Raw genomic sequence first — 27,996 nt, 5'->3', positions numbered from 1 at the left:
GAAACGGAGCTCAGAAGTGAAAATAGAGTTGCCTAAACCTATGGTGGGCTGTGAGGGGAGACCCAAGTTGCCATGGGATCCTATTTAGCTCGGGAGCCCCATCTCCTATTGAATTGCTTACATTTTTATACTTTAAAATAGGCTCGCCGCTCTTCTACATTTGCGCAGAAGGTTCAGGTGCTGAAGCATTCAGCTGGCTAAGGCTGTTCTACCTGTAGCAGCACATCACCTCTAGAAAGAAAAGGAGTCCTTGTGGCACCTTAGAGACTACCCAGTTACCTATAGGGTGTTCCCAGGTTAACCTAACCACTGCCCGTTGCTGCTGACAGATGGATAAGTCTCGCTGCAGCAGCGTCATTAAAGAGAGATCAAATCAGTAGCAACCAAGATTACCAACGTCTTCGCTTTGAATTCTTGTTTCTTCAGAACTGTGAGAGACACGAGTGCTCGGATGCGCATGCTGATGTCAAACTGTGGCATTTGTCAGTGAAAGGAGGCTGAAAATCAGAAGAGGCTGTTACAGTTTGAAGAAGGGGCGGGTCATGCCACTTTTTAAAGACTTTTGAAACATCTGAAAAGTGTTTGTTGAAATAACAGCCAAAAAATTATTGACCACCCCGCCCCCCCCCATCCATGATCCACATACATTTTTAGGTGGGAATATTATTACTGCAAAAAGTTAGGTGAGAATAAGCTTTAGATTGGAAACCTGTGACAATCTTAACTATAGAATCATGACCGACGAATGCCAGGTTTATTGTGTGCTTTGTACGTATCAAAGAATACAGAGTCGTAGGGTCCTTGGGGATGGTCACTTCATATGCCAAAAGAAAGGAGAGATTGTGTAATTTCTAAGGCAAACCACAGAAAGGCAAGGGTGTCACAGCATAACTGCATTATGTTTCACAACATTCCAATTAAGCTAACTTATTATACAGTAAGGAACAATCCTCCTTCTCTCGAGATTAGAAGATGGGGACTAGATGACCTAAGAAAAGGTTTCCTTTTCTTACTTCGGTAATACAGATGTGCAGATTTCTCACGTCCAGTTTCCATACTTGTGGTGCATGGTCTCAGCTTGTTGAGCCCCAATAAAGCAGTTCACAACATGGATTCCCATCCTAACCTCTGTTTGCAAATGTGCGCTGCAGTATCCACGCACGGTGAACTAAAATTCCAGTGGAATCCAGAAGCCCCACAACAACTAGACGTTTCCACTCTGTGTGGATTTATTTCTATCTTGCAAATGTAAATCTTTCTGACCTGTGGCCAATGAAATCCATACACCCCTAAAGATTCAGAGTTCTAGTTATCTTGCCATCGCTTGTGCAATGAAAATGAAATATTCCCTTTTCAGAAACAATAAAAGAGTTTGCTCTGAAACTCTTTAAATAAACACTTTTCGACTTGGGTTTGCAATCTGATTTTAAGCTAAACTATTCAAAATAATTTATTTTAAATATTTTCAGTTACCATTATGGGTACCACTAAACTGATTTAGAAACTGTTGCCACCTTCACAGTTTCCTCATTAAATGACAAAGTGCTTATCAAGCTAGGGGCATCCACAGCTGTGTCTATACATTTTCAGAGTTTTGGATGAAAAGAGGCCAAGATTTGTATTGAAATATCCATGTGACATCCAGTGGTTGTTGCAACACATAGCTGATTGTCTCATTTGATTAAAGCCGACTTTGTGTGTGAACATCTAATTCAACTACTAGCACATTGTATTTTTATTAAAAAAAAAAGAGAGAAATCTGCTGCTAGTTTGCATATTTTATTTATTTTGGCAATGTAAAATGTATACAATGAAAGTGTACACTCTGTTCATTGAAATATCTATTAATCAGCCACCTGAAAGATTGTAGATGATGATGCAGGAGTTTCATTTATATACAGATATTTCATGAAGCCTTTTCTCTCTCTCTTTCTCTAATCTGCAGTGTGACAGCGAGAGTGATATTGACGATAAGGTAAGACTGAATTCCCTTTTTCCATATGCTTCACCAGCTTGAAAATTCCCCTATGAGAAAAATAAAAATGAATCTAACAGTAACATAATATTTTCTTTTAGCCTTCATGTCAAATTTAGAAATATCAGTAACTTGTATCCGCTTCACAAGATGATAGTCTCAGCCTTTGCCCTAAGCTTAGACATGCAGCCAAGCTTTCTGTTGCTAACACAATACCCCTTCTTGATTAATGTGCTAGGGTTTGGTAGGATGCAAGTCACTGTGTTGGCACTATCTTTTTGTTTTGGAGAAAGACTTCCCTGATAACTCCTCAAGAGCCAATATTTTATTTATAATAACCTTTGAACATGTCAGTTTTATAATGGGTTTAGAAGATGGACAACTGGTACTGCACTGTCTATGAGGATAGGTAACTGTCAGGAAGTATTTTGTCATGTTGCATGCATTTTTATCACGCAGCAGTGATTTTTTCTGACCTTTTTGTTTGATATGGATGTTAGACAGTGGGAGGTTATAGCAATATGTTTTGGTATATGTATAGGGACTTCTTGTTTCATACCATTGACCTCCATTCTTGTGCTTGAGCATCACCTTTGCAGTGAAAACAGACAACCCCTAGTGGAAGCAGCAGCTGCTACATGCTTTTGAACATCAAGCATTTTTAAGTCTTCAGCGTCCCCATAGCCATCCGTTTTAGCAGATATTAGTCTCAGGTAAAATCTTCATCAAACCTTTGTTTTTCCAGTCCCTTATATCCATGCATGAGAACCAACAACATGCACAGATTCCACTGGATCAGCGTTACAAATGTAAAGGCTGAGTTCTGAAATTCCTTATCCTGTTTGGCAGCACAATTGCCTGTAACCATAGGAAGAAGTGAATTCAAGATGCTGCATTGAAAGCTAATGCTAACTAAGTTTTATGAGGGTGGGTTGGTTGTTTTTTGGCATGGGTTTAAAACCAGGAAAATGTATGCTGTCCTTCATTTTTTCATTGTCTTCTTTTAAAAGTCCACTCAAATATCTAATTTTCCCTGAATGAGACAACAGATACATTTTGGCAAAAAGTCTTAAACAAAGAGGAATGTTTTAATCATGGCTCTTGAATGAAAAAAACAGTGGACATTTTTAGTAGACATTTTGTTTTTGCAGCATATATTTCTATGGCTGTCTGCCGCATAAGGATAAATAATAACAGAGGGTGATTTTTGGCAGAGAAACAGGTTGAATTTACTCCCCCAAAGCTTGGGTACCATAGGGTTAAAACATTTCTTACACTGCGCAGAGAAAGTAAAAGCAATCATTTAGAAAACAGTTTAAAAGATCTGCCAGTCAAACCTCAGATGAAGTTGTAAGTGACATGTAGTTTTATTATACAGCTATGCTATTAATGATTATCTAAATTACACTGGTAGACCCAGCTAGCAGCATTACATCTGAGACTGACGTTTGTTAGATTAGGTTTGACTTCACCTTGTAGTGAAGAAATTGAAATCTGAACAACATTGATTAGCTTTCAGAATGTGGGATCTGAGGTTACCTTTAGAGGAAGCGGCATTGTGTTTGGCTGGTAACTTACTGTCCTCTACAGCAAATGAAAGACCATTCTAGCATTCCATACCATTATTATAGCATTTCATATATATCTGTAATTGGACCATCCAGTCTCATACATGTTCCAACTACCCCCTCCTTTTAGTAAATCCTGCCTAATCAAAGTACTTTCTGTACCAAAAAGGGAGAGAGAGCAATTGTCTTTTTTTATATCTCTTCTCTGATCTGTAAAGACATGAGGCAAGACCTCAGTTTCATTAAGTAGGTCTCTGGCGTTAAGTAAGGTTGCCTTTTGTGTCCGCAAAGACATGTGCATGCAGCACCAAACTATAAGCACCATTATGGCTGAAGCGGAGGGATCATGGAGCAGGTCCTCAAAGAATCAATCCTGAAGCACTTGCATGAGAGGAAAGTGATCAGGAACAGCCAGCATGGATTCACCAAGGGAAGGTCATGCCTGACTAATCTAATCGCCTTTTATGATGAGATTACTGGTTCTGTGGATGAAGGGAAAGCAGTGGATGTATTGTTTCTTGACTTTAGCAAAGCTTTTGACACGGTCTCCCATAGTATTCTTGTCAGCAAGTTAAGGAAGTATGGGCTGGATGAATGCGCTATAAGGTGGGTAGAAAGCTGGCTAAATTGTCGGGCTCAACGGGTAGTGATCAATGGCTCCATGTCTAGTTGGCAGCCGGTATCAAGTGGAGTGCCCCAAGGGTCGGTCCTGGGGCCGGTTTTATTCAATATCTTCATAAATGATCTGGAGGATGGTGTGGATTGCACTCTCAGCAAATTTGCGGATGATACTAAACTGGGAGGAGTGGTAGATACGCTGGAGGGGAGGGATAGGATACAGAAGGACCTAGACCAATTGGAAGATTGGGCCAAAAGGAATCTGATGAGGTTCAATAAGGATAAGTGCAGGGTCCTGCACTTAGGACGGAAGAACCCAATGCACAGCTACAGACTAGGGACCGAATGGCTAGGCAGCAGTTCTGCAGAAAAGGACCTAGGGGTGACAGTGGACGAGAAGCTGGATATGAGTCAGCAGTGTGCCCTTGTTGCCAAGAAGGCCAATGGCATTTTGGGATGTATAAGTAGGGGCATAGCGAGCAGATCGAGGGACGTGATCGTTCCCCTCTATTCGACATTGGTGAGGCCTCATCTGGAGTACTGTGTCCAGTTTTGGGCCCCACACTTCAAGAAGGATGTGGATAAATTGGAGAGAGTCCAGCGAAGGGCAACAAAAATGATTAGGGGACTGGAACACATGAGTTATGAGGAGAGGCTGAGGGAGCTGGGATTGTTTAGCCTGCAGAAGAGAAGAATGAGGGGGGATTTGATAGCTGCTTTCAACTACCTGAAAGGGGGTTCCAAAGAGGATGGCTCTAGACTGTTCTCAATGGTAGCAGATGACAGAACGAGGAGTAATGGTCTCAAGTTGCAGTGGGGGAGGTTTAGATTGGATATTAGGAAAAACTTTTTCACTAAGAGGGTGGTGAAACACTGGAATGCGTTACCTAGGGAGGTGGTAGAATCTCCTTCCTTAGAGGTTTTTAAGGTCAGGCTTGACAAAGCCCTGGCTGGGATGATTTAACTGGGAATTGGTCCTGCTTTGAGCAGGGGGTTGGACTAGATGACCTTCTGGGGTCCCTTCCAACCCTGATATTCTATGATTCTATGATTCTATGATTTCAGTCTTTCCAATGGGCCTGATAGTGCAAATGCCCTTCATGTGGAATTCCGACTAAATTCATGGAGCACTTGGAGAATCAGGCTCTGTTTACATTTGATATTATACATAAGGGGACAACTGTTGGTTATAGATCTTAATCCTGCCCTGGCTGATACAAGAAGGAGCTATCAAAACGCTGGCCTGAGTGGCCTCAACAAAGAATTCTTTATGGTAGCCTGAGAGATTGCACTGGGGAGTATTTCTACTCCTCAGAACATTAGCAAAGTGTGCCCTCTAATAACATTTCCTGCCCTTTGCAGCCAGTTGTAGGGCTAGACATATGCTCTAGCCCACACACCACACTCTCTAAGGGATAAGATGTATGGACCCTGCACCTTTCTTAGCATTTTGAAGTGCTACAGAGAGATCCTATCTTGCTGCTTGCTCAGCAAGAAGCTCTCTGTGCCATCTTTATAGATAATAATACACACATACCCTTTGAGCACTAATTAAATGCAGGGCAGCATTTATTAATAAAATACTTTGCACTTACATAGCATTTTTCATTTGTAGATCTCACATCACTTCACTAAGGTGGGTTAGCAGCAGCCGCAATCCCATTTTATGGGTGGGGAAATGGGAGAGGGGAGAAATTGTCCACAATTACACAGAGTCAGTGGCATCAGCTGGGAATAAAACTCAAGTCTTCCGACTCCCAGTTCCATATCCTATCCACTGCCTGCTACTTATCCCTTATTTATTTAGCCCATAGATATAGAGGTTGTTAGAGCTCCCAACATTTTAAAAATGCATACGTTAGAGCAACATTTGTAATTTTTCTTCCCTGTACTAGTAGCTATAAGCAGACCCTTCGTAGTTTTTACTTTTATGCAGTCACATCCAGTACTCTAGAGGGCAGTGGCATAGGGTAATCAAGTTTGAGCACAGTTAATTATAAAGAAGATGAACCAGAACTGAAGAGTGATATTTATAGTTGCATAAGGTGCAGTCTGATGGCAGATTGTGACAGTGCTTCCAAATGATGACTCTGCTGTTTTTAAAAGCACAGAGATTTCAGGTAGGTATACTAATGAAGCCAGGAATTAATGCACCCCTTCCACTTTCTGAGGGAGAGTGCTGCGAATTTCCACCAACTGTTGCCTCAAGTTTCTTTTTCACCACAGAACTCTCCAGGGAAGCGAACGGGGAAATACTTTCTCTCACCCACTTTCCATGATTTCTAAGAACTGTTTTTTTGTTTTTTTTTTAAATGAAAAAATAAATTGAGCTTTTCTACCACTGAGACAAACTAAGAGCTCTGCAAACCATGCATTCCCAATGTCGGTAACATGAATCCCATTACTTCTGCCTTATGTTCATTGAAGGGCATGGATTTGGACGCTGCCGTTAGAAGAATTACAGGGTAGTTTTTTGGTAGCTGTGGAGAGTATGTCACCTTTTTTTTTTTGGTGATGAGGAAAGAGGAGGGGAGTTCGTCTGGTAACGGTATTACAACTATGTTCCAAAATATGCAGTAGCTGCTATGTGAGGCTCATGGTCCATAAACATTGTTACAGAAAATATATACTCCTTTAATAGCAACAACAGCATTAACAGATAGCAATTACCCTTCATTTTCAGGAACAATAAAGTCTCCATTAATTCAAGATTTATGTAGTTATAGCATTTAACACAGGAATAACACCACAGAGAATTGGTTTATACACATGTAATGAGAGAGCTTATGGCATACTTTAGTGAACATTAACATAATAGAGTAATATAAACCATCAACAGTTCCACTTATTGTCTCTTACCTGCTTTAGCAACACTATGAAAAGTGGCTAGCAGCTTGGTAATGTGCTCTGTTAAATGGCGTTCTGCAGAAAGCCAAAAGTCAAGTTGCATAAAACAAGGGAATGAGTAAGCTCTGCTCATTACACCAAAATGTTGTTCTGATTTTTTTTTTTAATAACAGTGCTCCCGACCATGGGTTTTTTTGTTTTTTGTTTTTTTTTTAAAAGCCTCTTTCTTTCTAAGTAATTCAGCGTTCATGTTCTTTCATTCTTGGGCTTCTGTCTGCTGTGTGTGAAATTATGGGTTGTCAGTTTAATTGTATGGACCCTGGGTATAAGCAAGCTCTCCAAATCAAGGGTTAGATATCAGGCATTTCTTCATTTAATGTGGTGCTAAATAAGTCATAGAAAAAATGACATTGTGTTTCCAAGTTAATTAAATGTTCGCTCTGTGTTTATGCTGCAGTTCAGTTTTGTGTTCTAGCTCTGGTAGGAGAGCGTCAAGTAAGTAATATCTGAGCTTGAAGTGAAAATTAAAAAGGGTATTGGTGGAGCTGCCAAAATAGTGTTTTCCCAGTTCTCTTTGCAAAAGCACAGTACATTTGCTTCAGGTTCCTTTGTAGCCCATTTGTTAGACCTTATTCGCGCACCATAATTTAGTTATTCAAATTCAACTTTACCCTGCTACGGTTATTTACTGGGCACTGACAATGTGTTCAGCACCTTATAAATATATGACGGCTTACAGTCCTTGCTCCAAATAGTTTACAGTGTCAGCACTGCCCAAAGTCTTCAGATGTACACAGTACATAGAGCGCTAGTACAAATGTGGGTGATGTAAGAGTCTTGCAAAGGTCATTTTTGAAATGCTTCTTGGAGCAAAAATATTCCCAACATATAATCACAGTCTTTTCAGATAAACCTTTCTGAATGTTTTTCCCCCCATTAATTTCCACTCTGTCATTGATATTCAGCATTTACCATCAGGAACACTGGATGGAGAACTCACTTTGTAGCTCATCGGTGCCCCTCCATAATCAGCTGAAAATTTTTAATAGCAGAAGGGATGGGCAATGTAAATACCCATCCAAATCTATGTCCGTTCCCAAACCAAACCTAACCCTCTGTTCAGTTCTCAGGTTGACCGACTGTCTCTTAAGCTTTCATCCTCCATGCAGGTCTTCCTTTGTCCAATACCTGATGCATCCTCAGTTCTTTGGCTTCCCATTAAAAGTATTCTGGGGCACAAATAGCCAGAAAGCTCCAGACTGCAAAGTGCATTTCACACAAGTCCAGGTGAGGCTGTCAGAACTACAGAACCCTATCTCACAAAAGCAGAAGTTACAGGTGCTGGAGACTTTCCCCTAGCTTCTTAATTACTTCGTCCAGAAATGAGTTCTAGGTGTGCTACATTCTGTTTACTAGAGCAGCTTAAAGACTAAGAATCACAAAGAGCTGAGTCATTGCAGTCTATTGTATCAGCCCTTGTACTCCGGAGCCTGGACTGGTACATGGGTCAGTGTTGAAGTCAAGAGGTTACATTTGCCTCTCTTTGCTTGAGAATGCACTTGTTACCACCCTCCCCAACCAAAATGCAGGATGAATGTACCTGTAGGCTGGTAGATTCTGCTTGTCAGATGCTGTTTCAACTGCTCCCTTGTGGTTTAGAAGATGAGTAAAAAGCTCTTGAAAGAATTGCAACAATCATGCACTCTACCAGGGATCATGAATTATTCTGTATATACTATAAAGAAAATGTAACTTAAAAAGTAAAGAACTTTCATGACATTTCATAATATCCTGACTCTCTTTACCAAACTCCATTTTTTGACGAGAAACAAGATGGCCTTCTGAACAAATAGATTATGTTGAGCTTCGTAATGCCTGAAAACTCAATTTGAAAGCTTCACTCTTTTTTCTGTGCTTTTAAAGAAGTTTGCTGTACTTTCTCTGTTCCATTGGGTTTCCTCTAATTTTGTGTGATATTTTTATTATTACCCATGCATCGCGACTCCGCAGTGTATTGACAGTTGCAAAAACACTTAAGAGGGAGAAATGGTTGAATGAAGTTTTTTATCAGTTCACTTCTGCTTAAGAATAAGATGATGGGTCCAAGCAGGATGCAGTGTAGATAAAAGTGGTGGTACACTCAGCATTTGAAGCTTTGCACTATTTATCGGTGCCCAATGCCAATTTACAGCCATTTGGCATCTGGAAGTTTAAAACCATATTGAGCCAATGTACTTAATATGTACTTTATGTACTCAGCTTTACTATACCCCATGATGTCCCATCCCAGCATTTGCATTGCATTGGCTTGAAGTTTGTCAAAAATCATAGAAAATATACACAAAAAACATGGTTCCCAAACCTCACAGACCTACTTAAGGGCTCTATTTCCCTGGCCTTTCTCACACCTGTGTCAAAATTAGTTGGAGATCTTTGCCTAAATCTTTGGCAGCAGCTGACTTAATTTGTGGTTTACTGCTCCTGACAGTTTATTGGGGAAGCAAAGCGCGCCTTCATCTCCAATAATAAACAGCCCACCCGCCGACACTTTGACAGACTTAATGGTTTTTTATACAAAAATGGACAGACTTAATGTTTCGACTGTAGCGATCATCTGTCCTGATCTCCTTAATGAAATTAGATTAAGTGCACCTGGGAAAATGCTGAGACGGCACATTGCTTTCATCACCTCCTTTAATTTAAAACCAATTTGCGGCGAAAATATTCTCTGAAGCCAAGGGATGCAGAGAGAAAAAAGGAGGGAGGGAGGAAGGGAAGGGGATTTTAAAATCTATCTGGATAGCTGCTGGCAGTTTTAATTCCTTTTCCTGCTGGCAGTGTGAAATATTAACAGCCTTAAGAACTGAGAGTTTAAAGACTCACTCGCTATCCCTTCTGTCTTTCATAGGGAGGAAAGAAACAAAATAAAATCTTTACAATCAAGATCACATCCAAGGACAAAGTCATTTGCATATTAAGGCTTTTAGATTGGGGTAACGGGGGAAGGAAGGCCTGATGGATTTACAAAGGTTTGCTCACCTTTCCTGCTCTTCAAACAGCTGGGATGAATTTCCCTAAAATGTATCATTTCCTCTGATTTTTTTAACTATATGGAAATATTCTTTATTGATTGCTATATACCTTGGTAATGATTCAGTTGTCCAGGGGGGAGGGATAGCTCAGTGGTTTGAGCATTAGCGGGCTAAACCCAAGGTTGTGAGTTCAATCCTTGAGGGGGCCATTTAGGGATCTGGGGCAAAAATTGGGGATTTGTCCCGCTTTGAGCAGGGGGTTGGACTAGATGACCTCTTGAGGTCCCTTCCAACCCTGATATTCTATGATTGATTGTATGTAAACAAAAAGAAAAGGAGTACTTGTGGCACCTTAGAGACTAACCAATTTATTTGAGCATGAGCTTTCGTGAGCTACAGCTCACTTCATCAGATGTTTACCGTGGAAACTGCAGCAGACTTTATATACACACAGAAATCATGAAACAATACCTCCTCCCACCCCACTGTCCTGCTGATTTCTGTGTGTATATAAAGTCTGCTGCAGTTTCCACGGTAAACATCTGATGAAGTGAGCTGTAGCTCACGAAAGCTCATGCTCAAATAAATTGGTTAGTCTCTAAGGTGCCACAAGTACTCCTTTTCTTTTTGCGAATACAGACTAACACGGCTGTTCCTCTGAAACCTGTATGTAAACAGTATTTTGCTAATGTAGCTGTAAAACCAGATGCAATATGTACAATATAACATGGCAAAAGAGCTGAAAACTATTAGAAACATTCCTTGGGTTCATGCTGATGAGAGACAGAAACATGTATTTTTAATTAAAAAAAAGTTCCAAAGACTAAGCAGAATCCCTTTTCCATGAAGGATTTTTCTTGTTTTCCCACTCTGTCTTCACTGATTGGAAATGCCCTAAAAATTTGCTGAAGGGCTTTCACAATTGAGCTACAGTTCGGCTTTAAAAATGCCTGGAATAGGTTGGACTCTTCCTGTATGAGGAAAAAGATCTATATGTGTTAAATGCTTATAGCTTTTGGCATTTCAATTACTCTGTAGTATTGTAGGGTCAACAGCACAGAGCTGCTTTATCCACTACCTGCCTCAGGTTTCCATCTTGTTGTATCAGTAGCATTCAGACTACGGGCAAGTAGTTTGCACAGATTTGGAATCTTTTCCAATTCACTTTTATTCAGCTTCGTTCTTCCAACAAGATTTTCATCAGCCTCGGTGTTCTGTCAGGATACCCACCACATTCTGTGCCTGTCCCGTATCTGACACAGCCAGTCCCCAAATCAAAGAGCAAAATCCCCTCCCCAAATATCTCAGTAGTTAAGGACACGAATGCAAAAAATGTGCATCTAGCACAGTCACCAAATCTTATATTTTCATTTGCCTGTCAGTAGTCAACACTGAGGCCTCAGTGTAAGGAACACTGGAAGGGAATTCCAAGAATATTAAATTTAACATTCAAAATAACAACATGACTGGGACTTGTTCATGCAAATCTTTATCTGTGCAAGTAGAGCCTGGTTTTCAAAAGTTCTGAACGTCCACAACTCTAGTCAAATTCCGCTGGAGCTGTGGATCCTCAGCATTTCTAAAAATCAGGCCAGTTGTCATTAGTCACTTGACTGGTCCTATAGACCTCAGTGGAACTACGTATGTGAGTAAGAGTTCTTGTCAGCAGGCCGCTTATTGTCAATGCATCATTCAGGTGATGTAAGTCTTAGTCTTAGACATGCGGCTCAACAAGAAAGATCAGCCCCAAATGTCCTTGTCCGTAAATACTCGTTCATGGGAAAAGTCTACATTCGCTTTAAGCATATTCATTTATTATTTAATGGAATCAACCTGATAAGTGTTTTTAAAGAGAATCAAGCAGGTGTATGTAGCTGGAATATTATAAATAGAAAAGCAATAGGCTGAAATTGAAAGGGTTCCCATTCATATATAAACTAAGTTGGTAATATCACTAGATCTGAGTTTAATTTATAGTGTCTGCAGCTCTCAAAACCTAAGCAGTCTCTTAGTTCTGGATATAAATATGCTTTCTGAACTATTTATTTATACTAATTGCTGAAACCTGCCCTGTGATATATGATATGCACCACTGTGTATCCTGAACAATCAGACTATGGTTAATAAGGGACCATGAGTCTCTTATTCCCCTAGCCTGAACTTTTTGTCTGTCCCTCATCCTCTCTCCAATCCCCACGGAGCCCAGGACAGGGAAAGGAAACAGAATTGCCTGTTCTTAGGATTGTAGTCGCTATTAATGAGGAAGGCTTATTAGAATGATCACTGAGCTTTCCCCCCTGCAAGGGCAGCTTATAGTCACGCAGTAGAGGACCCTCCTGCAGCCTTCTTTCAGTGCCTCCACTGGCACTGTCTTTTCCATAAAATGCTGGTTTCTTGTCCTCCTTTCCAGGGCCCCTCCCAGCTCTGCCTCTGTCCACCGATCCCTTTTTGTTCTAATGCATCACCCACACCTCTTCCACTCTGCCAGTGCTGCCAGCCTTTCTTCCTTTTGATCCACCTCTCCCACCACTGTCTTCTGGTGTTATTGCTAAGGCCAAAATTTTGCCGTGATTATTTTTAGTAAAAGTTATGGACAGGACACAGGCAATAAACAAAAATTCACAGAAGCCGTGACCTGTCTGTGACTTTTGCTGCTGCGGCTGCATGGTTTCCCCTGCCACCATGGTGGCTGGGAGCTGAGGGGTTCCTCCTCCACCCACGGCGGTTGGGAGCTGCAAGGTGACCCTATTTCCCAAAGAGAAAACGGGACACTACCAGCTGCTTGCACAGGCCACCTCCCCTTCCCCTCTCCCCCCCGAGACTGTTACCCATCGCTGGAACCCTGCAGGAGGCCTCCTGAGGAGGCTTTTGCCCGTCTCTGGAAATCCAACTCCAGTCCCTCGGCCCCTGAAGCTGAAGCAGAAAATGTCATGAAGGTCTCTGGAAGTCACGGATTCTGTGACCTCCATGACATAAGCGTAGCCTTAGTTACTACACACCACATAGCATGCCTTCCATGAAGGTATCTCCTCCTTCAAATCCCTTCTCAACACCCACTTCTGCCATGAGGTCTACAAGAGATCATAGCTAGGCTGATGTGCATTTGGGGATAGTTGATATTTATTTTAATTTACTCTGTTTTATGGGGCTCCTTTTCTTCCGGTGAGCTCTTCAGAGCAGGGATGATGTCCTGCTGTGTGTGTGGAGGTGACCTAGCATGTTTTAGGCACTACTGGAATACAAATAACGCACAATAATAATAATGTGTGCTTATATAACATTTTTCATCCAGAGCTCTCAAAGTGTGCTAAAAGATGAGTAAGCATTATTGTCCTCATTTTACAGGTGAAAAAGCTGAGGCTCAGAGAAAATAAGTGATTTGCCTATGGTCACACAGTGAGCTAGTGACAGAGTTGGGACTAGAAGCCCAAATCGCCTGACTCAGTCCAAGGATGTGACCACTTCCTCTACCAGTATTATTATTACGCTCTTATTACAAACAGTCTTCCCCAAAACTAATCATTGGACGTTTGCCTTGTGTATATTTATTTTCTTTAATAATGACAGGCATTCCTTGAAAATTAATTAACTTTTAGCTAAAGTGGGATACGTTTTGGATTTGTTTTGTTTAAAATTCATGTTTTTCATGTTACATTGAAAGTCTTGTTCTTGTTGGGACCTTGAAGCTTGTTCTCTTAAGTGCTTTAATGTGGCGAGAAGTATCAAGATATTGTTCTGATCGCTGTCTCCTTTGAACTCTAACAAACAGTGCATACGAGATCATTTGTGCAACTGCAAGAAATTAAAAGGTTGCTCCAGAAGGCGAGCTCTTTTGGTAGAAGTGGAAGCTTCTTGCCGCAAGTGTCTGTATTTAGTCAAATTAATATTACTAGTTCTTCTCAGCCTTCTGAAGTCTCCACAATTCTTTGAAACTCTGGCTCTGTTTGTGCTTCATACATCATTTCCAACAGCCATCAACAGTTTAAGTCCTCAAAAATAATCTCCAGCTAGGACAGTAGGTGATGATGTACAGTGTAAAGCATCTGGAAGGGCAGTGTGCTTTAAATGGATGAGTAAAAACTTGTTTTCACCTATCCCCTTTGCCCCTCACCCCATCTAATATATATATATATATGAGAATGAGGAAGGAAGGGGGAAATACTCTGTAAGTATAGTAATACTAACAGCAATACTCGGTAGGTAAAGTAAGATATTTATTCTTCATAATGCATATCTTAAAATCACTGCACAAGCATTGATTCATCCTTTCAATATCCATGTAATTATAGGTATGTTTCCCATCTTACAGATGGGGAAATTAAGGTAAAAGTGTCTTGCTCCAGATGGCAAAAGCAATTAGAAGCAGAGAGAGGAGCTCCTGACACTCAATCTCCTGCTCCAATCCTTACACTATTGCTGCCTCTTGTACACTCTACATAACAAGTACATTTATTGCTATGTAAATGAGGAGGGGCTGAGATTTTATTTGTACTGTCAGTTCATTTTGGATGGATGGGCTTTGCTGTAATGCTACCCAAAATTAAATAATTCAGTGTAAATCTAAGGGATGATTATCTGGAACTCTAGTGTCCTGTGCTGGGAGATAGCCTTTCATTTTGGTCGTGCAATCAATCATTATGGGTTCTTTTAATATTTACTTGAATACCATACAGCATGAACCCTCCATTCTTGTTTAACATTAGCTTATACGCAGCTGAAATGCAATAAAGCATTACCCTGAGTTTCATGTACTCAAATCCAATTTCCCTTAAATAGCAACTTAGTACAGATATTTCTTTCCTATATGTCCTAGGATAATTGTACATAATTAGCACTACTCCAAGTGGAAAGAGTGAGCATCCTATAACAATAAGACAGGGGAAGTGTGCACAAGGCAGTTAATGACAGATTTCAGAGTAGCAGCCATGTTAGTCTGTATACACAAAAAGAAAAGGAGTACTTGTGGCACCTTAGAAACTAACAGATTTATTTGAGCATAAGCTTTCGTGAGCTACAGCTCACTTCATCGGATGCATTCAGTGGAAAATACAGTGGGGAGATTTATATACATAGAGAACATGAAACAATGGGTGTTACCATACACACTGTAACGAGAGTGATCACTTAAGGTGAGCTATTACCAGCGGGGGGGGAGGGAGGGGGAGGGACTTTTTGTAGTGATAATCAAGGTGGGCCATTTCCAGCAGTTGACAAGAACCTCTGAGGAACAGTGGGGGGTGGGGATGGGGGTGGGGGGAATAAACATGGGGAAATATTTTTACTTTATGTAATGACCCATCGACTCCCAGTCTCTATTCAAGCCTAAGTTAATTGTATCCAGTTTGCAAATTAATTCCAGTTCAGCAGTCTCTCACTGGAGTCTGTTTTTGAAGTTTTTTTGTTGAAGAATTGCAACTTTTAGGTCTGTAATCGAGTGACCAAAGAGATTGAAGTGTTCTCCAACTGGTTTTTGAATGTTATAATTCTTGACGTCTGATTTGTGTCCATTTATTCTTTTACGTAGCGACTGTCCAGTTTGACCAACGTACATGACAGAGGAGCATTGCTGGCACATGATGGCATATATCACATTGGTAGATGTGCAGGTGAACGAGCCTCTGATAATGTGGCTGATGTGATTAGGCCCTATGATGGTGTCCCCTGAATAGATATGTGGACACAGTTGGCAACAGGCTTTGTTGCAAGGATAGGTTCCGATGAAGTGAGCTGTAGCTCACGAAAGCTTATGCTCAAATAAATTTGTTAGTCTCTAAGGTGCCACAAGTACTCCTTTTCTTGTTCCTGGGTTAGTGGTTCTGTTGTGTAGTGTGTGGTTGCTGGTGAGTATTTGCTTCAGGTTGGGGGGCTGTCTGTAAGCAAGGACTGGCCTATCTCCCAAGATCTGTGAGAGTGATGGGTCGTCCTTCAGGATAGGTTCTAGATCCTTGATGATGCGTTGGAGAGGTTTTAGTTGGGGGCTGAAGGTGATGGCTAGTGGCGTTCTGTTATTTTCTTTGTTGGGCCTGTCCTGTAGTAGGTGACTTCTGGGTACTCTTCTGGCTCTGTCAGTCTGTTTCTTCACTTCAGCAGGTGGGTATTGTAGTTGTAAGAATGCTTGATAGAGATCTTGTAGGTGTTTGTCTCTGTCTGAGGGGTTGGAGCAAATGCGGTTGTATCGTAGAGCTTGGCCATAGACAATGGATCATGTGGTATGGTCTGAATGAAAGCTGGAGGCATGTAGGTAGGAATAGCGGTCAGTAGGTTTCCGGAATAGAGACTGGGAGTGGATGGGTCATTACACAAAGTAAAACTATTTCCCCATGTTTATTCCCCCCACCCCCAGCCCCCACTGTTCCTCAGACGTTCTTGTCAACTGCTGGAAATGGACCACCTTGATTATCACTACAAAAGGTTCCCCCCCCCCCCCCCGCCCTCCTGCTGGTAATAGCTCACCTTAAGTGATCACTCTGGTTACAGTGTGTATGGTAACACCCATTGTTTCATGTTCTCTATGTATATAAATCTCCCCACTGTATTTTCTACGGAATGCATCTGATGAAGTGAGCTGTAGCTCACGAAAGTTTATGCTCAAATAAATTTGTTAGTCTCCAAGGTGCTACAAGTCCTCCTTTTCTTAAGGCAATTAATGATTGTATCCTAACCCCCAGCTTAAAAACTTTGGGTTTGTCGCTCGCTTTCCTGGATGATCTCTCTGAACTGGGTCTTCCCACTTCTCTCCTCAGCTGGTCACACCAAAAGTCCATCCTGAAAAACAGCTTTATACAATTCACCTTAGTTTTCACACTTAGCAACATTTTATTGAAGCAAAGAGCACTTTCCTTTCCTTGAGTTAGTGACAGTTTTCTCTGCTAAGCAATTACTAATGACTAAAGAGATATTTATGTAAACTGGAAAACTCTGGGTTTTTTTTCCCTCTGTTCCTCCTTTCTGGCCTTCCTGCACCCCTCCCTCCTAAAAGTTGAGTTTCAGGAGGCAAACCGGTGGCACTGCAAGCTTTCTCTCTGTAACAACATTGTCACCAATAATAGAGAATCTCAACCTGTCAACATTGTATGAAATGGCGGGTGGAAGAGGAAACTGGGGGATGTGGGGGAGAGAAAAGGATGATGCCTATAGTGCTGTCTTTCCACACTGAGACATGTTCAAGGAGAGTAGACTGCCTGCTGGCTAGATGAATAGATAGTTCTTTATAGAGACTCTGTGAAGTCAATCAGACTTAAAACTGATCTGTATTAAAAGTTGGTTCATATTAAGAGCAGTGCTGCTGTAGCTACAACTGTATCTGCAAATAGTTGTCAAGGACCTGTGGATAGCGTGGTTTTAGCATAGTGTCACTGTCCAGTGTGGAAAGGGATATTTTTAAACCAGCTTGCTTGCCCAAAACCTTACCCTATTCATCCTCTTTGCAAATCTTTAGCATTATTATTAGTATTGTTGATTGTTTTTTCATTGCTGTCAACGTGCTTTGTGCTAGATGGGTGCACAAAGACAGAGAGAGTTTTTGCCTAGGTGATCTTACAATTTCTAAACACAGTTCTCACCTGTTTGGTTTCTGTACATAATCTGTGTTCCAACCATGATTAAAAATGGTTCCAAACACAGTTATAAACCCTAGTGTGGCAGTGGCTAGGCCTTAATTTCAAGTTTTTCCCCAAACACTGGTTTACGTTCAAAACAGTATTGTGTAGTGCAGATAATGACACAGTCTGGATTGGATTGGACAGGGTAGGACACAGGGCCAAACCCGGATGTCCTTACTTAGACTCTGATTTAGCAATCTGGATTTCCCTATTCAGCAAAGTACTTAAGCACATGCTTAAGTCCAACACATCTAAATTTAAGCATGTGCTTAAGTGCTATGCTGAATGAAAATGGATTTAAAAATACAGTTACATGCTTTGCTAAACTGGGGCCTTAGTTCTTACTAAGCTGAAACTTCACTGCATGCACAAATTTGTTTAGAGTAAAGTGCATAGCATGTCCAACGCTTCGGTGTGGTTAGCTTTCTTAAATTCCTCTATTCTGCAATCCTCTGTTATGGCTAGGGTGACCACCTTTTCAGAAAGCAAAAGTGGGACACATGCAGGAACCCCTCTTCCCCCGAGCCCCTGCTCCTCCTCTTCCCCCCCAAGGCCCTGCCCCCTGGCCAGGCCAGAAGCCTGGGCCAGGCCGGAAGCCAGAGCCAGGCCACGGTAAGAATCGCCCAGGTAGCCTGGGCCACTGTGGTGAGCCCTGGACCCTCCACCTGCTTTGGGCAGGTGACCGTGGGACCCAAGAGCAGCCCCCGTCCACCGGCCCAGGGCAGGATGGAGGTTCCAGGGCTAGGCAGCTCTTACCCCGGCTCGGGCCTGGCCAAGGGGCAGGGCCTAGGGGGAAGAGGAGAAGCAGGGGCAGGGCCTCATGATGGTGGGGGCTAAGGCCACACACACACACACACACACACTGGGAAGAGGCTGGTGCTGACCCTGAGCCTTGGGCAGGCGTGGACTGGCACCACAGGGAATCTGGGACAAATCATTCAGCCCAGGATCGGGACTTGAACTTTGCATTTCGGGACTGTCCCACCCAGTTCAGGACCAGGGGTGACCTTCATTATGGGCCTGCTCAGCACTTGTAACTCAAGCAAAACTCCTATTAGTTTTGCCTACCCAAAGAGTAGGCATTTTTGTGGAAAACTACCTTGCCTGAAGATCCCAGAAGAACCAAGTGATAAAGGAGGTCAAGTTTGCTGCCTAATTCAATAGACAAAGTCCCTGTAAACATTATGCTCATGTTATCCTTTGTGAACTGAACTCCACAGTTCCTCTAAGAATAACAGCATTGATTGAATCTGGTGGGTTTATAAAGCATTTCTGGTCCTCTCTGAGCCATATTCCACAGCACAAACTTGGAGAAGCCAAGAAAAATGCTGGCCTAAGTTTGGAGAGAGTTTTGTTTGGAGGTTTAAAAGCCTTTATGTTCTACAGACACCCCCACCCCACCCCACCCCCAGATCACAGTTAGCCTAAGTTTTATGGAAAAGCAAGTCAGCCAGAATACAGGGATCAGAAACAGTTGCTGACCAGATCTTGATTTATTTGACAGTTTCAGTAATAAAATAATTATTTGTCTAACTCTTCCTGATTAGTCTGAAGAGTCCTGCCAACCTTAAGAGGATTGACTAGTCAGGAAACCACTGGCATTTTGGCTGCTCTTTTTGTAGGGCTGCAATATTATTTGCAATAATTTTTTCATTTATTAAGTTTGGCATTTCAAAATAACTCTCTGACGTGATGTGAACATTTTCCACACCAGCTATAAATCTGTTACGGAGAAAATTACAAAAACAAAATGACTCCATATTGCTTGCAGATGTATTCTGTAAAAATAATTGTTTTTCACTGGATTTTAATGTTTCTGAGCCTTTGTAAACATAATGCCTAAGTGCTTTTATTCAATAAATGTGACCCATTCAGTAATTGCTTGCACATTGCAGTCCGGTAAATAAGGAGCAGATTTTGACCAAAATCTGTGTAGCATTTAAGTTGCTTAGGTCACAGCCTTAGGGGAGAGACGGTGAGAAACTTGTTTTTTCAGACATAGAGGACTGTGGCTTCAGGAACCAAGACAAATAAGCCATTTCTCTTTCATTAGTGGATTCCTGCTTTTAGGCAAGGTTTTCTTTTTTTTTCTTAGTTCAGTAAGGCTGGGAATTTCAAAGGAGGCAAAGGATGTTAGGCATGCAGTCCTGTTGACATTTTGTGGAATTTGGTGTACGTAACTCCCTCAGGTTCCTTTTAAAATCCAAGCAATAAAAGGTTGTCTTCAAGTCTTTTTGTGGAGAGTTCTTCAGATAGGAAACACCATAAAAGAGAGAGTAAAATAAATGCGTGTGTCTGCGTGTGCACACGTGCATAGGTCAAAAAGGTGTCTGTCCCGGGTACGTATACCTTTCATTTTTATATTTTTTTGTTTTAAAATGTTAGCAGCACTAGAGCCTGCAACAAAGCAAGAAGGATGGTTTGAATAAGCATCCTGTAGTCTTAAGCTTGGGAAAAATGTCAGTTAAAAAAAAAAGTCCACAAATAATTAGATATTGCATGCTATGCAAGAAAATGACCATACAAAGCAAAAATATTCCAAAAATAAAATTCAAGGAAAAACAAAACCAAATAAAAACCACATGGACTGTAATTCCTGCATGAGATTTGTTTGGTACAGTCCTAAATGGAAGGCTTCAATCAATCAGTTTGCAGATAGCACTGATGAGCTCTAATCACGGTTTATGGAAATTGGTATTATGGGAGATATTCCCCCCACCCCTGTTGTGTGTGTGTGTGTTGGGGGTGGTACCCCAGAGCCTTCTTGCAAGGTGCTGAGTCCCCTCACTTCCAGTGGAAGCTCAGCCAACGGGACTTGAGAGCACCCAGTATCTCAGGCCCTCTGAGAGTGAAGGTGCTGAGTTTCATTGGAAGGTGATATCTGCCATTCTCCAGACACACCTAACAAAAGACAATGGGTGAAATCCTGGACCTTTTGAAGTCAATTGCCACATTCTCACTAACTTCTGTGGGGACAAGAGTTCACCCAATGTCACCAAGAACGTGCCACATCTCCCATCCCCACCCCAACACCCTCCACTGCCACAGGCATCACTTAACATAGAAGAATGTGAAGTCTTCCTTTATATGCCAGTGAACACAGATCTGGAGAAAGTATATTGCTGTCTCGTATTGCCAGCCAAACACGGTGATGCTGTCCTAGTTGGCAGGCTCTCAGGAGTAAGCTGGTACAAGAAATGTTAACTTTGTGTGTATCAATCCTTGATCCTGTGCTGCTATTAAAAAGTGAGTGACAACAGCCCTCTTAGTCATCAAAGACCATCCCAAACTAACCCAGCCTGTCTGTGTCTAATTCCTTCCCTCCCTTCACCCCCAGAACTAAAACCCTCATGATACCCCACAAAGATTTGCAGCTGTTTTTGCACATAATTAAATCATCATAGGTAATCCTTGTCTGGTGGCCTTCAGTACATAAATGGGGAAATTGGAGTGAACCCACTGGCCTGATTTAATTCATGGGATTCCTGTGCAGATTAGCTGTTTCAGAAATGTAGCTGTAATGATTCCAACTCTGTCTTCTGGGGTATGGCTTCTGATGGCAAAAACAATGAAATAGATGCTGGGATTCCAAATCTCAGCAAACCACAGGAAAGGGTCATTCTGCACAGCAGCTGCCCTCTCATTCGAAAGGTTGGAGATGATGCATAGAGGGAGCTTCCTGGAGTAACTTTGTGATCTGAACTTGCACTGCAAGTGCTTGAATAAGGGCTGGGACTTGCGCTATGCAGTGGTGTATAGACAGTGATGAAGTCCTGGAGATCAAGCCGACCCCAGGCCTGGTGAGGAGATGGTGATGAAATCAAGCATGGATGCAGTGGGGATAGATTTTGGTCATCTACCATCCAGCAGTCAGAGCTCTTTCCTGGGCAGAACTCTCTGTTGATATCTACTTTGTGTTTGGAGGGTGGGGATAAGACATTAGAAAGAAGCAGAGAGGTGAAAGAGATATAGGGTGTTAAAGCTAGAAGTAAAGCAAGGAACAGCCCTATAATCTTATTTGTTATAGAATGTGGGAAAATGAGTGTAAAACAGGACTGACTTGCATCAGAAGCATGACCAGAACTCAGTGTAAGTAGCAGAAGCACTATGGGATTTCCTTTAACTTTTCTTTAGTCAAAAAAAATTAGCTAATGAAGCTATCGTATCTTTTTCACCAGTTAAAGAGTTGGTCCTATGTCCATTTGCAATAGGGTCTGATCTTGCTGTGGATATGCATTTCTCACTAGTACTGTGGAATCTGCATATAATCTGGCTTCAAGGAAGTAGAATAATTTGCGTGCATTATCTGAGACATTTCTATAGTGCTATAAATGCACAGAGTGCTTTGCAAAGCATAGACAAACATAGTCTCCATCCCAGAAAGCTTACAGTCTAACACACATCTTACAAACTAACATAATAGGGCTGGAAAGTCGAGATGCCAATTTGCTTAATATGGGAAATCTTGGCTGTTGGTTCAAGACTGTGATTTTGAGTTTGGAGTATTTGGCTGTCGTTTCCCGTTGCATCTAGAAATTCCCTTCTGTTACTGGTTCATATTTTAAATGTGGTACCAACTTCTGCTTTTAAATCTAAACACAAATCTGTTTCGTATGATCTGGCTTTCTCTTAAACACTGAAGATGCTGGGCTTGCTCATTTTTGTAAAAGAGTTTGGGTTATAATGCATGGCATGAAAAGCACCTTAGAAGAGAAAATGAGGGTTGTTTAGTACTGATCCTTGAATATTGGGAACTGTACATTCCTTCAAGAGTCTATGGAGGCTATAGCATTTCTCTATGCTGTGAAATAGAAAGTTTTGTGTAGCCCTGCAGTGGGGGTGGGATTTGTTTTGTGGGTGGGTAGGTTGCCGTACGTTGTCCAACCGCTAAATCAGTGAGACCAGTGTGAAAAACAGGGACATACCAAAGACATTTTCTCTCACAGGATAATCCCTCTAGGGAATTTTATATGTTGTGGATTGCCATGATGTATGCTTTTTATTATGTTTCTCAGCGCACAAAAGCACTGTTGAAAGCACTTCCATTCATGCATTATCTAATCTCTGACATCAGAGGTCAATGAATACAGGCCAAGGTCCTGGCTTGACATATTTCCAGGCAAAAGTTTTGCACCCTAGAAGGAGAGTCTGTTTCAAATTGAGCATGAGCAGAGGATTTGCCTCACTCTCTGGCCAGGAATTCAAGCACTGAAAAGTTTCTTTGGTGAATCTGTTCGCGAGTGGGGCAGCTGGAGCTGAAAGTATACCAAAGGTTACAGAAGAAATCCCTGTAGGGTTATGCTGGAAATCCTGTACTGTCTATTCTCCTGAGGCAAACATCTTATGGATAATTGTCTCCCAGACAGTTGAAGAATGATGAGCATAGGGGTTGACATGAAGGAGGGTGTAGTGTACAGTCAATTTATACAGTAGCTATGTTTTGTAATAACCTCTGTACATAGGGACAGAGGTTTACAGCAATGAATTATCATTAGAAAAAATACCCTGGTTGATAGGCTATCCCTGTAGTCTGAATAGATGTCAGTGTTCAAAATAAGTTCACATGGGAGTAAATGGGTTATCCAATAAATCACTGGATTGGCCAGTGACAGTGAGTGAAGGCTTGCAAAGCGCTGCTGCTTTCTTAATTGCCGCTTTCACCTGCTGGTAGGAATGGAGAGGTGCTGTGAAATGACAGTCACGCCAACAGGGTCAGTGGTGTTGCTCATGAATCCGTATTTCACTGCATCCTTTGGCCATTCAGTAGGCTTTTTATTATTATTATTATTATTTTGTTTGTTCCTATGATTTACTCCAGCACTGTTCCAAAGCTGTCACTGCTCCGTAAAAGATGCTTGTATTTCTGTGTATTTGTACAAGTGTAAAGTTCAGGGCTGTTTTCAAAAGCGGCCATTGGTGCAGAAAATCCTGTCCAATCTCAGCAAAATTTTTCCTTGAAACAACATTTATCTCTGTCACATGCAGCTGCCTTCATTCCTTTTGAGAAACTACTAATGGATGAGTTTACCGTGTATCCTAAAAACACATTACCCTTGTTAATTTGGGGGAGTTGGGAGTGAGGCACCTGTTGTTCTTCTTTTTATCACTTTACACACTGAAGTCTTTTCCCCCTTACCAGTTGTTGTTAGATAGTGACATCTAAAATTCAGCATGCCTGACATTTTCCATTATAAGGCCCTGTTTTCAATTGCTTATAACTTTGCCAAAACTTTATCATTTGGGATTAGATTTCTCTTGCTGGTTGTCTGCCTCAGGTGGCATTACTTTGGATAATTTCAGTTTAAATGGTTCAACCATTTCTTAGAACTAGGTTAGGAAAAAATACATAGTTTTGCCAATGTTGAAAAATGTTTACAGACATTTCATTAAAAAAGCCCTAGTGCGCCTGTGGTTTGGGACATGGACTTGAAATTTGTCAGGAGTGTCCCCCTGGTGGCAGGGATGTGCCTGTTGCCATCCCCATGTCTGCCAGAATTTGGCCTAGTTATGAGCCCCTGAAACTCTGTTAGCACATGCTCAGTGGAGCTGAGCCTTGTTAGAGTTTGGCAGCTGAATTCTTTTCAGACTCCATCTTTACTGAGCATGCCGCAGAGACTGAGTAGGACTTTCCTGGCAATTGCTCCTCCTGACTTCTGGGGACAGTGACCCAGGCACTGAACACAGGGACTGAGAGCAGGGAAATGATCTCTCTTGTGCTCCCAAAGATCCTCTTACTGGAATCCAGGCAGCATGGAAAAGGAGCATGCAGCCTGGCTGGGTGCAGCAGGATGAAGTGCTGGGTCTAATAAGATGACAAGGGCGTGGTGGGAGGGACTTAGAGAAGGGGCTGGGGAGAGTGAGGGACCAGGATGCAGCGCGTAGGTGGGTGTGAGTGGGATTGAGGGACTAGCATTGGGATAAAACATGAAGTTGAATTTTGTTAAAAATATATTATGTAAATTGGGGCGGATGACAGGGGAGGCAGAAGCTTGCTGTGAATGGGGGGATGGAGGGATTGCAGGGTGAGCAAGGAGAGCTTCTCAGGTGGAGGGAGTGCAACTGACTACAGGTTGGGAAGTGGGGGAGGGTTCCAGCATTTCCTATCTGCTCCCTAGCCTGATCATAGGTACTGCAGCAGCTGCACCAGCCCCTGCAGGTCCTGCTCTCACCTCTCTGTGTCCCCCGTGCACAAGTTTACATGGGGTTGGAGCCACCACAATATTTACTTTGTGAGGGTGCTATTCCCCACTGCTCCCCCATCAGTTCTGCCACCCCCGATGTAATTAAAGACCTTACCATAAATGCTTACACAGAAGGAGGCCAAATTGAGGTTGCATGGGCAACTTTAATTCTGTGATTTCCTCACTTTTGAGTGCTTGACTTTGCAACCTTAATAAAGTTCTTTTAATACTGTTTTCTCAGTATAATTATTTGTGTTATAGTGACACACAAAATGGGCTGTGCTGCAAAAAAGAGAGGAGTTGAATATGTGTGAGCTAAGGGGCCATAGTAGGAAAAGAGACCTTATTAGATGGATGTGACCTACTACGGACCCTTAGTTCACAGCACTGAAGTTTTCTATTTGTAATTTGTATGAAACCACAATTTACCAAAACTGCCCTCCCTTTGTATGGTAATAATGGGAAGATTTATTATTGTTATAGGGGATGGAGCAATCTCCTGGATATCAAGGTGTTCTCCAAATCTCACAAACTGGTTTTTATTTGAGGGATTTGCCAAACTAGTTCACAGTTGTAAACCTTTGTTAACTGTCATTTAAACATATGATGATGAATTTCAGGGTGATTCAGTTTCTTTAAAATAAAAATGTATTTCCAGTTAACTAGAAGGAAGCCTGCCCCATGTACTAGGAATAGAAGAATTTCCACCTTTCCCAAAAGCTAGTGAATGGCCTGAATACAGTTGATTTATTTAGTCTTTTGACTTTTTGCTCTGAGTTCCCCTCTTCTTCCGTTTTTCACAGTCTCTCCTCAGCAGAACTTGAACCCCAAAACGTTTTAAATTGAGCTTTCAGCCCCCCATATTTTTTGCCTTATGTCAAACCCACCCAATCTTGCCCATCCCTGATGTTACTCTTGCCTAGAGCCAATATTAATTTTAGATAAACTGCTGATCACGTTGACTGAGCATCTGTGAAGTGGTTAGTACATTTTAGGGGAACTTGTTCTAGTATGAAGTGCAAAAGGCCTTGAGTTCAAATGTGACACCAGGTGGTGTTGGCTTTGAAGTTATGGCAGGTGCGCAGACACCTCTGGGGACAGTATGAGAACTTGAACAGAACAGATACACTATACATTACAGTTACCAAGATTACAGTTGAAATTAGCCTATATTTAATTCTCTAGCCTAACCTCACTAATTTGCTCTAATGACCCATTGCGAACAATTAAATTTTTTTAATTAGTAAGCAAACAACCAGCGCAGCGTAGCACAGCTATGCATAGCAGGGATAAAAATGCACTTCGTTCATTTCAAGTATAGTTTAAATTATTTATGATACTACTTGTAAATTAGTAAATGTTCTAGAGTATGTCGATTACAAATAGTGAAGTGTTGGTATTAGAAACATTGCAAAGCTACTATTAAATCACTGGTAAGCACTGGGAGAGAGGGTGTTTCTTTTGTTAGTTTGCAAATCCTGGGTAGTGCAGATGAGTGGAATGAGAATTAGCAATTCTGCTTTTTAATATAAATGCATCATCAGGTATTTGTAGTCAGCCAGGGTACATTTACACAAGTCCCAGACACCTGTATAAGAAGAGTCACAAAATCTGTTCTTGGAATGAATGACAAGCTGAGACTTCCCCAAAGCCCTCCTTAGATTTCAGCATAAGTGAATACAAATGTTCTGCTGTAAATAACCCCCAGGTGAATACAGTTATTCTCTTCACAGCTCTAAAACATGCTTCAGGCTAGAAAGGCTCCCTGGAGACTGAATTTAGCATTCTGAGCCAAAGGTCAGGGTCAGGTCACTCTACTCCATTTGAAATTTGGCACCTAGTACATATGGCAACTGCATCATACCAGGGGCTAATTTGCCAAATCAGACTGCATCCTTTTTTATCACTCCATGCCAAGCCCTGGTGTCAGGCCTCTCACAATTAAGTGAAATATAGAACATCCAAGGCCCGCTTCTGATGCCATCTATCTTCAACTGCTGAGCTGTACTTGACGGGAAGTAGAGCACCATCCTCTCCACAATGATAACACAGAGAGCTTTTCATTTCAAAGCTTTCTTCAGCATCAGAGGCAAGACTCACATGGGTGAGTGTGCAAGGAACACAATGCTAGCCTCTGTAGAACCGAGCACACCCCGATAACCGTAAATGAGACCAAAGGCTGCATCCTCTTCCGTAACAGCATGGTGACTGTCCAGGAGTTCAAAAGAATTTACAATCTAACCAGAGATATGATGAGTTGAGGAATATGGGGCATGAAACATGGTTTCCAAGTGGAGGAGCATGATTTAGCTGAGTGATCCTGTACACTGCTCACTTTTATCACAATTTACCTCTGTTACATTATCGCAAAACCCTGGGGAGTAGGGAAGGCTATGTCTACATTACAGACTTCAGCCAGCATAGCTGTGTCGGTCAGGGGGGTGAAGAGGAGTGGTTTATGACTGCATAGGTGTGCCAGGAAAAGCCCCTCATGTAGATGCAATTATACTAGCAAAACAGCACTTTCATCAGAATAGCTTGTTTCAGTCAGTAGAGGATAAGATGGTGGAATAAGCTATACCAGTAAAAGTGCAGCTTTGCCAATATAAGCTGCAGCCACACAAGGCGTGCTTTCATGGTCTAGTATACTGGTATACATATACTGGTAAACTGCTCATTCTGTTTCTCATTATACCCATTCTTAAGGATGGAAAAAATGAGGCACAGGGAAGTTAAGTTGAGGGGTGTCACTGTCAAAGAAAAGATTAGAATTCAGGAGGCCTTGGCTCCCAGTCCTATGCTCAGGCCACTAGAAAAGGTCTCTCCTTTATGTAGTCATCTGGATGTTTTCAGCTTTTTGGGGAGTAAGGGTGGAGGGATGTGAGTGAGAGAGGGGAAGACTTCGGAGTGTTCAGTGAATGCTTGGGGCCTCAGCTTACTTGCTGTAATTAGTTGGAGTCCCTATTTAAACCCTCTTCGTGCAAGGCATACCACTTTGATCTTCTTAAAGGAGCAATGCTGGTCAGCGAAGTAATACAACACAAAATACCTGGGAAAGACAGTCCATAGCTTTTGTGCCTCTTTTCGGAAGAGAACATTGGAGATTTTTAGCTTCTCTTTTCTTCAGGCCTTCGAGATAATACACATACAGAGAATGCTGTTGTTTTATCATAC

At 41.8% G+C, this 27,996-nt stretch overlaps 1 protein-coding gene across 11 annotated transcripts in view; it reads left to right on the top strand.

Annotated features, from left to right (window-relative positions):
* Positions 1-27,996, top strand: part of FBRSL1 (fibrosin like 1) — a 763,476-nt gene that overhangs the window by 542,162 nt on the left and 193,318 nt on the right. For all 11 annotated transcript variants that reach the window (XM_073313631.2, XM_073313632.2, XM_073313638.2 and 8 more), the window contains one exon: positions 1,946-1,975. In XM_073313631.2, coding sequence (XP_073169732.1) covers positions 1,946-1,975 — 30 coding nt within the window. The remainder of the gene's footprint in view (positions 1-1,945; positions 1,976-27,996) is intronic.

Source organism: Lepidochelys kempii, chromosome 15 (assembly GCF_965140285.1).
Source record: "Lepidochelys kempii isolate rLepKem1 chromosome 15, rLepKem1.hap1, whole genome shotgun sequence".
Lineage (NCBI taxonomy): Eukaryota > Metazoa > Chordata > Testudines > Cheloniidae > Lepidochelys > Lepidochelys kempii.
The sequence above is the reverse complement of the archived record's forward strand: the minus strand, read 5'-3'. Positions and strand labels throughout refer to the sequence as shown.